General features: G+C 38.0%; 1 protein-coding gene across 12 annotated transcripts in view; it reads right to left on the bottom strand.

Annotated features, from left to right (window-relative positions):
- Window positions 1–1,063: 1,063 nt before the first annotated feature.
- ZNF571 (zinc finger protein 571) overlaps window positions 1,064–13,819 on the bottom strand; it is a 32,004-nt gene continuing 19,248 nt past the window's right edge. For 10 of the 12 annotated variants that reach the window (XM_031659535.1, XM_031659536.1, XM_031659531.1 and 7 more), the window contains one exon: window positions 1,070–3,100. In XM_031659535.1, the coding sequence (XP_031515395.1) occupies window positions 1,407–3,100 (1,694 nt within the window). In that variant the 3' untranslated portion in view covers window positions 1,070–1,406. Of the gene's footprint in view, window positions 3,101–3,518; window positions 5,521–13,819 lie in introns of those variants that run through there. The other 2 variants (XM_009194337.4, XM_021930327.2) reach the window with 2 other exon arrangements.

Genomic DNA, 13,819 nt, shown 5'->3' with positions numbered 1-13,819 from the left:
ATGGCTCACATTTGTAATCCCAACACTTCACGAGGCTGAGGTAGGTAGACTGCTTGAGCCTAGGAGTTTAAGACCAGATGAGGCAACATAGTGAGACCCCATCTCTAAAAAAAATTTTTTTTAACCGAGCCAGGCGTGGTGATAAACAGCTATAGTGACAGCTACTTGGCAGGTTGAGGTTGGAGGATTGCTTGAGTCTAGGAAGTCAAGGCTGCAGTGAGCTGTGATTGTGCCACTGTACTCCAGCCTGAACAAGAACAGCAAGACCCTGTCTCAAAAAAAAAAAAAAAAAAAAAAGCCAAAAAGCTAAAAAAATGGAACGTAGGCTCTGAGATCTGGGTCTCTAAAAATTTACCATTCAGTATATCAGAAATGGGTTAGATTCAAATGAGGAAAAACTGTAGTCGGTAAATTTTGTTTACATTTCCATTTAAGGCAAATACATAAAAACAACAGCCCTAAAGCAATTTCTGCAAGTTTCTTTTTGGCATTATCTGATGCTGCAAAACTGATGTGCTCTGAAGTCCTTCATACCTTTACTACACTCAAAAGGTTTTGTTCTAAAATAAAGTATCTGTTGTTCTAAAAGGGATACATGATAAGAGAATGGTTGCATCCTTTTATTGTAATCATAAACTATTCCCACCATTTGAGTTCTCTAACAGTATGTAATGATGATAATGGCAATCATTTAAAAAATAAATATCGGCCGGGCGCGGTGGCTCAAGCCTGTAATCCCAGCACTTTGGGAGGCCGAGACGGGCGGATCACGAGGTCAGGAGATCGAGACCATCCTGGCTAACACAGTGAAACCCCGTCTCTACTAAAAAATACAAAAAAACTAGCTGGGCGAGGTGGCGGGCGCCTGTAGTCCCAGCTACTCGGGAGGCTGAGGCAGGAGAATGGCGTGAACCCGGGAGGCGGAGCTTGCAGTGAGCCGAGATCCGGCCACTGCACTCCAGCCTGGGCGACAGAGCAAGACTCCGCCTCAAAAAAAAACAAAAAAAAAAAAAAAAAAAAAAAAAAAAAAAAAAAATTAAAAAAAAAAAATAAATATCAGATACTATACAAAGGGAATTATATGTATTAATTATAATTTAGTCATTGTAATACAATTACAGTATTTTACAAATAGAAAAAAACACACAAATATATCTGATTTCAGTTAGGATATGGTGAAATGGAGATGATGCTTAATAAAGGATATAATTCGGCATTATATTCTAGGGTTTATAGAGATGTTAATTATTTATAAGGGTTTTCTGAAATTATTCTGCATCCATGTTAATACAGACCTTCTAAGAATGAGTAGATTCTGAGCAGAAGCAAAAGGATGTCCCACATTCAGTATAGATATGAAATAGATGATGAAGATTTTCTTATATTTAATCACATTCAAGGCTTTCTCAATTATGAAGCCTTATATGTTGAGTAAGTTGTGAAGGACGTCTAAACTCTTTACCACACTGGACACATGTATAGGGTTTCTCACCAGTATGGATCCTTTGATGCAGAGTAAGTTCTGAGCCACGACTAAAGCCCTTCCCACATTCCTTACATTCATAGGGTTTCTCTCCAGTATGAGTTCTCAGATGTTCAGTAAGGTGTGAGCCACGAATAAAGGCCTTCCCACATTGTTTACATTCATAAGGTTTTTCACCTCTATGAATTCTCTGATGTTCACTGAGTTGTGAGCCATATATAAAGGCCTTGTCACATTCCTTACATTTGTAGGGCTTTTCACCTGTATGAATTCTTTGATGATATGTAAGTTGTGTAGCACGAACAAAAGTCTTCCCACATTCCTTACATTCATAATGTTTCTCACCATGAATTTTCTCATGTTGAGTAAGATAGGCAACACGAATAAAGGCCTTTCCACATTCCTTACATTCAAAGGGTTTCTCACCTGTATGAATTCTCTGATGTTCACTAAGTTGTTTGCCACAAATAAAGGCCTTTCCACATTCCTTACATTTGTAGGGCTTCTCTCCAGTATGAATTCTTTGATGTTGAGTAAGATTTGAATTAGAAATAAAGGCTTTCCCACATTCTTTGCATTTATAGGGTCTCTCACCTGAATGAACTCTCAGGTGGTAAGTAAGTTGTGAGCCACGAAAAAAGGCCTTCCCACATTCTTTACATTCATAGGGTTTCTCACCTGTATGAATTCTCTGATGTTCATTCAGTTGGGAGGCACATAAAAAGGCTTTCCCACATTCTTTACATATGTAAGGCTTTTCACCAGTATGAACTCTCTGATGATATGTAAGGTGTGAACCAAGAATAAAGGCCTTTCCACATTCCTTACACTCATAAGGTTTCTCCCCACTATGAATTCTCTGATGGTAAGTAAGTTGAGAGCCAAGAATAAAGGCCTTCCCACAATCCTTACATTCATAGGGTTTCTCACCACTATGAATTCTCTGATGAAGAGTGTATTGTGAACAATAACTAAAGGCTTTTCCACATTTCTTACATTCATATGGTTTCTCTCCTGTATGAACTCTCTGATGTTCAGTGAGCTGTGAACCACGAATAAAAGCTTTCCCACATGCGTTACACTGATAAGGTTTTTCATTAGTATGAATTTTCTGATGTTGAATGAGATCAGAACTACGACTAAAGGCCTTTCCACATTCCATACACTCATAAGGTTTCTCACCAGTCTGAATTCTCTGAGGTTGCATATAGTTTGGCTTTTTGCTAAAGGTGTTCCTATGTTTCTTAACTTCAGAGCATTTTTCTATATTATGATTTTTCTCATGTTGAATAAGGCATGACAGGTAGCTGAAACCTTGTCTACATTCCTTACATTTGTACAATTTTTCCTTGGTAGGAATTATCCGATGAAAAGTAGAAGAGGTTGAATGGCTTTCAGTGGCCCTTTCTTCACAGGTAATTTTGACACACATGTAAAGCCCTTCCTGACTTGCTTCTTGACCCTCTAAGTTGCCTTTGCACTCCATATTGTCTCCAAGACCATTGTACTGAAGGTGATGGTTGATAAGTTTCCCCATATTCTCCCACTGGAGTGATTCCATTTCATAAATTTCCTTTTCTGGAGATAACTCTTTGGTCGCACGACTGGATTCCAAGTCTGTAGAATAACAAGAAAACAAATTCCTGCTTTTGTTTACAAGGAGAAATAAAAATTCTATGGTAAAAATGATAGATGAAAATAATTCTCATAAGAACAGAATGGCTTAAACAGTATAGAAATATTTTGTGCCATTTTTCTTTAAAGGCACAAGGAGAGAATAAAGAAAAAGGAGAGCTTATAGGAAAGAAGATAATTAGAAAAATAGGTTAAGTCAGTGGTTCTCAAACTTTGGAATGGCTTAGAAACACCCAGGAGGCTTATAAAATAATAATAAAAACACCCTCTTGAAAACAGATGTCTAGCTGGACATACAATCTGTCAACAAATCCTATCAGCTCTCCTGTCAAAATTAAGAATCTGACCACCTCCACTACCACCACCCTAGGCCAAGTCACCCATCTCTCATTGTCATAACCTCTTAGCTGGATTCTCTGCTTTCATCCTTGCTTCTATGATCTATTCTTCATACAGCAGCCAGAGGAATTCTTTCAAAATGTGGTTTATATCATGATTCCCCTGCTAAAAATCTTCCCCATTAATAGTGTGCCATCTCAGGATAAAATCCAAAGTCCTTAATATGGCTCACAAGACCCTACATGAACTTGCCCATGGCCACCATTCTTATGTCATCTCCCCCCTTGGCCACTTTTCTGATATCATCACCTACCACTCTGCTCTGGTCATAATGGCCTCCTTGGTGTTAAAAAGTGTCAAGCATATGCTTCTCCGTTTACAGTTTTGTTTTTAGAATGCCCTTCCTCTAGATACACGCATGGCTTGCTCCCTCATTTCAGTTTTCTGCTCAGCTGTCACATTATCAAAATACCCAACACACAATTTTACCTATATTGCATTTTTCACTAATGGATGTACCATTTCTAAAGTTTGACTACTATCTCTCTGTCCCATGCTTAATCAAAGCAGGGACTTCATTTCATATACTGCTTTATCTCTAGTGCCTAACATCATTACTTACACATTTGTTGGCATTCAATATTTGTCAATAATTTTTAAAATGTAAATGTTCCTTTATTCATAAATCTCCTTAGATGCTTCTCATACAACACAAAGTTTGAGAATAGAGCTAATAATCTTTCAGTGGTTTACCCTTGTACTTGGAACAAAAATCCAAATTACTATTCATGGCCTACAAGCCCCTTTTATGATCCAATTCTTTCTTAAATTTCTCCAACTTCTTCAAAATTACCTTTTAAGCCTCATTTTGAGCCACTGCTATCTTCAGGAAGAGTGTTCTAATCTTATTGGCCTGATTTAAGCTCCAAGAACATGTCAAATTCTTTCCCATTTTAGATTTTCCATATGCTGTTCCATCTGCCAAGAATGCTGTCAAAGTGGCCACCTCCTTTGTGTGTGAAATGTCCTAGCTTAAATGTCAGCTGCTGAGAAAGACTGTCCTGGATCACTTTAGTTAGGTCCATGCCATGTATTTTCTATACCTGTAATTTATTCCTAATTCTTGTTTGAATTTTTGCAATTCTAAAATTTCATTTATTTATCTGTTGATCTTTCTACTCCTCAACCTCTACATGTGTAGAGGGAAAATGAATGTTTTATTATATAGCTAGTCCCCAGAACACAGTATACATACAATGGTTTATTTCTTTAATATAGTTTTTCACATCTTTCTTTCCATGTCTTACTTAAGGCCAAATGTTCTTATATTTCCCAAAGAAGTACCTCAAAATGTCCTGTAAATAGTGAAAAGTTTACACAATAAAGGTGTTATATCATTCTGAACAAAGAAGTTGGGAAACAAGTGTACTTTTCAAATGCAGAGAAACCTATCTGATGTAACTGGATCAGCAGGCACAGGGTCTCTGACCACTGTGTATATAGGTTGTAGAATAACAGAGACTGGTAATGGGAAGAAAAATAAATACACATCAGTAAGTTCAAATTTAAACAGTCTTTTAGAAATAAGCCTCTGAAACTTGAGAAAACACACTTTTGCTGAAAAGCAAAAAGAAATTGTAGAAACAAAAGCAACTACCCCCCGCCCACCTGCCATATGCACAGCACAGCTCAGTTTAACACCAATTCATGTCAGCAACATATCATGGAAAGAGACCCTGCTTTTATTTTGTTTCTTTCATAGAAGAACAATATGGTTTATAAAACACTTTGAAATAAATCAATGGGCTTATGGTGATTAAGCGAACACTATAAGGAATCAAATACATTCAGCTGGGACCCAAAACAGCTACCTATGTGCTGGTGCCCTAATAAAAATGGGAAGAAATATAAATCTAATATGATTCTGGGGTAGGAGGCACTATGAGAACACAGGAAGGTGCTACACAGAAATCTAGAGGAATAAAGAAAAAGTTAAGATTAAAATACGAAAGTCTCCTGTAATCCCAGCACTTTGGGAGGCCGAGACGGGCGGATCACGAGGTCAGGAGATCGAGACCATCCTGGCTAACACGGTGAAACCCCGTCTCTACTAAAAACTACAAAAAACTAGCCGGGCGAGGTGGTGGGCGCCTGTAGTCCCAGCTACTTGGGAGGCTGAGGCAGGAGAATGGCGTGAACCCGGGAGGCGGAGCTTGCAGTGAGCTGAGATCCAGCCACTGCACTCCAGCCCGGGCGACAGAGCGAGACTCTGTCTCAAAAAAAAAAATAAATAAATAAAATACGAAAGTCTCAAAACTGTACCCAGAATGAAGAGTACATATAAAAATGTATTCAATTAACATTTAGCAGCTCTTTTGATTGTCAGTAATGAAAAAGTATATGGTGAAAAAAGGGAAAACTGCAAAAGGGGTGATGAGTGAAGACAACAAAATGGAGTCTGAAAAGGAGTCCTCATTTTAGGAGGTTCTTTTATTCTAGCCCCTATCAAGTCCTACTGAATGTATCTCCTAAGTAGCTGTTGAATCTGTTACCTTATCACCAACACCACTGCTGACACTCAGGAAGCCCAAAGCATTTTTTTTTTTTTTTCGAGACAGAGTCTCGCTCTATCATTCAGGCTGGAGTGCAGTGGCGCCATCTCAGCTCACTGCAACCTCCGCCTCCAGATTCAAGCAATTCTGCCTCAGCCTCCTGAGTAGCTGGGATTACAGGTGTGCACCACCATGCCTGGCTCATTTTTGTATTTTTAGTAGAGATGGGCCTTCACTATATTGGCCAGGCTGGTCTCAAATTCCTAGTCTCAAGTGATCCACCTGCCTCGGCCTCCCGAAGTGCTGGGATTACAGGTATGAGCCACTGCGCCTGGCCCCAAAGCATCCTGAACCACAACAAAAACCTACTCAGTAATGTTACAAGATCCTTTGTTCTAATCTCCATCTGGCAGACAGAATGGAATAGTAAATATGAAAATCACATTATGTCACCATCTTAAGATTCTTCAACAGCTTGCAAAAATTTGGGGGATAAAATCTGAACTCTTCTGCAGTATTTTTCAAATTTCTTTTGACTGCAACCTCATAGTAAGAAATACATATTATGACTGAGTACACACACAAACATAAAACAAGGATGTCATAAAATTCTCTTTGCTATATGTATTATATATTCATATTTTGTTATTTTATCTCTTGTTTTATTAAAAACAACAACAAGTGCTGCTTATAACCTTCTAGGTCGTATTCACAACCTCTAGCAGGTTCTGCCTGGCCTGGCTCCAGTCAGCCTCTCCAACTCCCTTGTGGCACCTCTGCCTCACTAGACTCCAGCTGCGAAGGCCTTCTCTCAATACCTCATATACACCAAGCTCCATCCTCCTATGGTCTTCAGTACACTGTTACTTCTGCTAGGAATGCTCTTCCCTCTTCTCTCCACCCTCAGTCTCCTTACCTGCTTTTCATTCTTTCAGGGCTCACCTGAAACTTCATGTACCATTGCACTTCCTGAGAAGCTTCCCCAATCCCAGGCTCCTAGCAATGCTGTTCCAGTAATCTCTCTTCTGCTAAGACAGCCACTCCACCCACTGCAGTTTACAAGCAAAGCCTCCACAGCTCTGGGTGCTGGTAAGACCTCCACATCCTGCTATTAAGGCTGGCTTCTCCATGGAGATCTCAATTTCCATAAGCTCTTAGTGTCATGGCCCTACTATCCTTAACTTATAAAAGGAATAACCATCCACCTTCCCCTAAAAGACCACTAGAGGCCAATCCTGTAATGCCTGGTATCTCTGACTTATCTCAATACTCTTAAAAGCCTTGGCTTCCTGGGTCCTTGGTCATCCATGTCCTACTTCACTTATCCCATCCATGTCCTACTTCACTCCAAACTATGCCTTTTGGAATTCATCGTGTACTTTCTACAAAATCCTCTACAACTTCTGCCCCCACTCTGATTATTTTCTTCACCTTCTTGATCCTATTGAAACTTTGAGCATGCTACTTGGCCAGAAACAATGTTTTCCTTCATGTCTTTCCCTCCGCCTTGCTTCACCTAACCTCTCCCAAGATAGACATAATTATAGCAAGGCAACACCAACTCACCAAGGAATCAGATATACAAAAAAAAATTCAATGTTAATTTTTCTACAAATATTCCTAATCATGACATTTACCGTCATAGAACTAATTGTATTCTATAGTCTCCTTGAAGCAACTCTAATTCAAACTCTAATTGTTATTACCCAATGAGAAAGCCAAACAGAATGATTAAACACAGGACTTTCATTTCCTGTTTTATACACTGATTGGCTCTTTACTCCTACTTATAGAATTAATCTATATCTAAAACACCATGGATTCATTAAATATTTTAATAACCTGCTATTGAATTCAAATACTACCAAACTCCTGAATAGTCTCATATAAATAGAAGGCATTATAGCATTCATAGTAAAAAAAGAAAAAACCAAAAAAACCCACCCCTTTATATCCTCCATCTTTGATTACCAAAAGCATATGTAGAAGCCCCGAATGCTGCACCCACAGTTCTTGTAGCCACATTACTAAAATTAATAGGCTGTGGCCTAATACAAATTACCCTAATTTAAAATCTAAAAGTATATAGCCTATCCATTTCTAATATCACTATGAGGAATAATTATAACAAATTCTATTTGTTCATACTAAACAGACTTAAAATCATTGAGTATTCATCTGTAGCTCATACAGCATTACTAATTATAGCGTTTCTCATCCAAATGCCATGAAGTTTTATAGGAGCCACAGCCCTAATAACTGCCCATGACCACACAACATCAAAATGATTTTGCCTTACAAATTCAAACTATGATTCTGGCACGGTGGCTCATGCCTGTAATCCCAGCACTTTGGGAGACTGAGGTGGGCGGATCACCTCAGGTCAGGGGTTTGAGACCAGCCTGGCCAACATGGTGAAACTCCGTCTCTGCTAAAAATACAAAAATTAGCTGGGGATGGTGGCAGGTGCCTGTAATCCCAGCTACTTGGGAGGCTGAGGCAAAAGAATTGCTTGAACTCAGAAAGTGGAGGTTGCAGAGAGCTGAGATCACACCACTGCACTCCAGCCTGGGTAAGCGAGACTTCATCTCAAAACAAACAAACAAACAAAAACCAAATTCAAACAATGAACAAATCCATAGCCAAACCAGACACAAGGTTCCCCAACTTATGATACTTAGACTTACGATTTTTCAAATTTACCATGGTAAGAAAGCAATACACATTCATTATGCTTCTTGACTTACCAATGGGGTTACACAGAATGACTTATAATATTTTTGACATTATCCAGAAGTAACCCCAACGTATGTTGAGAAGCATCTGTACTATTAGCTCGCAGACTACAGACATTATTTCCTTTAACAGAAACATGATAAGTACGGGCTAGCCTAACTGACCTAGCCTTTTGCAACAACTTTTTGGCTCCTAAGGCCAACAGATTACTTCTAACCTTTAAAAGTTCAGAAAGCCACATGGTTCTATATGGAGGCCTGAGTTAGCAGTTGACAGCCTTACTAGCAACTATTAACCTGAATGGAGAATTATTTGGAATTATATCAGTATTTTTATGATCTAATTTGCCATTATCCAAATAGGACTAATGTACTAATTATGGCCATATAGTCCCTCTATCAATCACATTACAATGAGAAAAATTCATATATCACATTAATAACATCAAACCATTATTCACATGAGAAAATACTCTCATATTTATACATCTTCTACCTCTATTACTCCTGTCACTTAACTGCAAAATTATTCCAGGACCCATATATTGTAAATAAAGTTTAAATAAAACATTCAGTTGTGAATCTTATATAGAAACTTAAAACTCTTTACAGTAGTTCCAAAGGTTTTACTTTGTGTGGTTTCAGATACTCATAGTTAACTGAGGTCCAAAATATTAAATGGAAAATACCAGAAATAAACAATTCATAAGTTTTAAACTGTGCCATTCTGAATAGCATGATGAAATCTCACACCATCCTACTCCATCTTGCTCAAGACATGAATCATCCCTTTGATGAGCATATTGTCTAATTTTGCCATTATCCAAAAAGGATCTGCCTATTAGTCACCACCCAGTAGCTATCTCCTTTATCAGATTCAAAAAACACATTATATGTATGGCTCAGTACTAGCTCTGGTTTCAGGCATCCACTGGGGGAGCCTTGGAATGTATACCCTGCAGATAAGGGGGAACTGATGATTTGCTAAGAAAGTATGCAAGAACTGCTAACTCATGCCTCCATATATAACAATGTGGCTTTCTGCACTTTTAAAAGTTAGAATTAATCTATTGACCTTAGGAGCCAAAAATTGGTGCAACTTTGAATAAAATAAATTTCTTCTCTTCTTCTATCATAATTTTACTTACCAACTTATTTTTACCAATTACTATAACTATTTAAAAAAAAAAATACTCATTTGCCACCAGCCTATTTCCAACCCCAATATTTATTCATTCAGGGCAAGAAATAATTATTTCAAACTGACATTGAATGACTATTCAAACTTTAAAACTGACATTCAGCTTCAAGTTAGACTAATATTTGTACCAGTAACTTCTTTCATCACATGATTGATTACAGAATCTTCAATGTGATATATACTTTCAGATCAAAATATTAATCAATTACTTAAGTCCATACTTATATTCCTCACAACCATACTAATAGTAGCTAATGCCACCAACCTCTTCCAACTCTTTTTTCTTCCAACTCTTTATTGGATGAAAAACAATAGAAATCATATCATTTTTACTTACTAGATGATGATATGGCCTAACAGACACAAATAGAGCAGCCTCCAGGCAATTTTATATACAAGTATTGGAGATACTGGATTCCTATTATCAGCATCATGATTGTTACACTCAAACACATAAGAATTCCAAAAAATGTCCATACTCAACCCCAACCCTGACACTCTCTCATTAATTAGGCTTCTCCTGGCAGCAGCAACTGGTAAATCTGCCCAATTTGGTTTTCACCCATAACTACCATCAGTGACAGAGGGCTCGACACCAGTTTTAGCCTTACTTCATTCAAGCACAATAGTTGTAACAAGAATTTTCTTATTAATACACTTTACTAATAGAAAAGAAAACACAGTGGGGTGCAGTGGTTCACAATGTAATGCTAGGACTTTGGGAGGCTGAGTCAGGAGGATCGCTTGGGCCCAGGAGTTCAAGACCAGCCTGGGCAACACAGTAGACACAGACCTTGTGTCTACAGAAAGAAATAAAATAAAATAAAATAAAATAAAATAAAATAAAATAAAATAAAATCAGCCATGCATGGTGGTGCACACCTGTGGTCCCAGCAACTCAGGATGCTAAGGTAGGAGGATCACTTGAGCCCAAAAGCGTGAGGCTGCAGTGAGCCGTGATTTTGCCACTGCACTCCAGTCTGGGCAACAGAATGAGATCCTGTTTCAAAAAAAGAAAAAGAAAAAAGAAAATAACAAAACTGCTTAGGTGGTATTACCACTTCATTCACAGCAATCTGTGCCGTAACACAAAATAAGACTTAAAAAAATCATTTGCCTTTTCTACCTCAAACCTAGGTCTCCTAATTGTCACTAGTGGCATTAATCAACCACATTTAGCATTTCTTCACATCTGTATGCATGTATTTCTGAAACATACTTTTTCTGTGCTCTGGATCCATTATTCATACCCTGAATGATGAAAAATATTCTAGAAAACTAGGGGGCCTATTTAAAACTATACTCTTTACCATGTCCTTACTCATTTTCAGAAGCCTACACTTAATAGGTATGCCCTTCCTTAAAGGCTTCTGCTCCAAAGATTTAATTATTAAAACAGCAAACACAGTATGCCAACACCTGAGCCCTTTAAATCATGCTTATTGTCATCTCCCTAACAGCTGTCTATAGTACTCAAATTATTTTCTTTACAATCCTGGGACAACTCTGCTTTTCAACTTTAAGTCAAATCAACAAAAACAATCCCCCTCCTAGCTAGTTCAATTAAATGTCTTGCAATCAGTATTATTTTCACTAATTTATTTATTTATTTATTTATTTTGAGACAGAGTCTCACTCTGTCACCCCGGCTGGGGTGCAGTGGCGCTATCTCAGCTCACTGCCAACTCCACCTCCCACGTTCACGCCATTCTCCTGCCTCAGCCTCCCGAGTAGCTGGGACTATAGGCGCCTGCCACCATGCCCGGCTAATTTTTTGTAATTTTTTTAGTACAGACAGGGTTTCACCATGTTAGCCAGTATGGTCTCGATCTCCTGAACTCGTGATCCACCTGCTTTGGCCTCCCAAAGTGCTGGGATTACAGGAGTGAGCCACCGTGCCCGGCCCACTGAATTTTTTTTATCTCCAAAAATATTATTCCCGTAACTATTCCTCAGATGACTATGCCATTCTACCTAAAACTCTTAGCTCATGCTTTAACTACCTTAAGTTTCATTATAACATTAGAACTCAACTAATAACATAAAATCTTAAATTTGAATCCTCATACATATACAAATTTTCCAACCTTCTAGGTTCCTTCCCAACAGTTGTTCATGGTTTATCACCATACCTAAACCTTTCAACAAACCAAAACAGCACCAGTTTTACTAGATTTGACTAGAAAAAGTCACTCTAAAAATCATTTCTCACTTCCAAATGATAGTTTCAATAACCATCTCCTAATTATTTTCTTCTCCTTCCTTATCTCACTTTTATTGGCTACACTCCTAGCTATCTAATTTCCCAGAGTAATCTCAGGAACAATAAAGATACCAACAAATAAAGATCAACTGACCACAACCATGAATCAGCCTTCATAACTATATAATGCTGTTATACCTATAGAAATTTCCTGAAGAAGTCCAAACTCTTCACCCTCAAAAATTACCCAATCCTTTAAATTTTCAAATCAAAAATCACCTCCACTTCATCATAACCCATTATTCACATAGTTATAAATTACTCTATTAACAAACCTAACAATACAACACCTCAAATAACAAAACTAGAACCTCAAGTCTCAGGGTTCTAAAGCTGAAATTCCACTTAAACTGTAACCTGACTCTTCTACTTGAGAAAAATTACTGTTAAATGCTATGTCAGTACTGAGAAAATAAACATAAAACCTAACTATGGATGCATTATGTGCTTTTCCTAATAATGTACTAGTACTATTATGCTTGATTGTACATTGTATATGCATGTGTAATCACACATTAAGATCCACTCCCCATGCATATAAGATACATGAAATTACAAACAGTGCTTAACACATTGAATGGCATACTCACATATGTCAGATTTACCAATACAAATACTGTTCGATATATTAAATCCTTTATTTTACACAGGACATGAAATTATTGATTATTCACAGTACATTCAGACAAATCAATCCTTGACAACAAGCTTATTACCGCCAACAGGATTTCTTTAGTACCAACCTTCAAGAAACCAGCAACTTGCTTGAGACGTGTCCCACTTCTCGTTCTGGGCCCATGAAACTTGGATGAAACTACGCCTGCCATCTGGTTCTTACTTCACGGTCACGGACTTAAGATTGCCCATTCATTCCTCTTTAATAAGACATCTCGATGGACTAATGGCTAACCAGTCCATGATCACACATCACTGTGGTGGTGTCACACACTTGGTATTTTTTAATTTAGGGAATGTTATGATCCAACATGGCTGTCATGGACTTGATACAATAAAGCAAACTGTAGCTGAGCTGAAATTGAATAGTCTTTCTCTACAGTGAAACCATAAAGTTTAATTACTCCATGTTCAGTGGACATAGTAAAAAACATGACACAAACATGTACACACGATTTCACGTTAATTAACTCCACAATCTCAAGCTATTGTACTACTTGTGGATATAAGGCTTTTATTCTTGCCAAACCTCAAAACAGGAAATCTTATATTTATTAACTACAGGTAAGGCATACATACACACACACACATACACATACACACACACACACACACACACACACACACACAAAGTTCATCTAGAACTAAGTTTTAGCCCAACTCCTAAAGAATTTATCAAAATCCAAAAAGTAAATTAAAAATTAGGTTTTCTGGGTTAAAAGTTTGTTTTTTTTTTTTTTTTTTTTGATTTAGTCTGGCGCTGTGTCACCCAGGCTGGAGTACAGTGGCGCGATCTCGGCTCACTGCAAGCTCCGCCTCCCAGGTTCAGGCCATTCTCCTGCCTCAGCCTCCGAGTAGCTGGGACTACAGGCGCCCGCCACCACGCCCGGCTAGTTTTTTGTATTTTTAGTAGAGACGGGGTTTCACCATGTTAGC

Source organism: Papio anubis, chromosome 20 (assembly GCF_008728515.1).
Source record: "Papio anubis isolate 15944 chromosome 20, Panubis1.0, whole genome shotgun sequence".
NCBI lineage: Eukaryota > Metazoa > Chordata > Mammalia > Primates > Cercopithecidae > Papio > Papio anubis.
The sequence above is the reverse complement of the archived record's forward strand: the minus strand, read 5'-3'. Positions and strand labels throughout refer to the sequence as shown.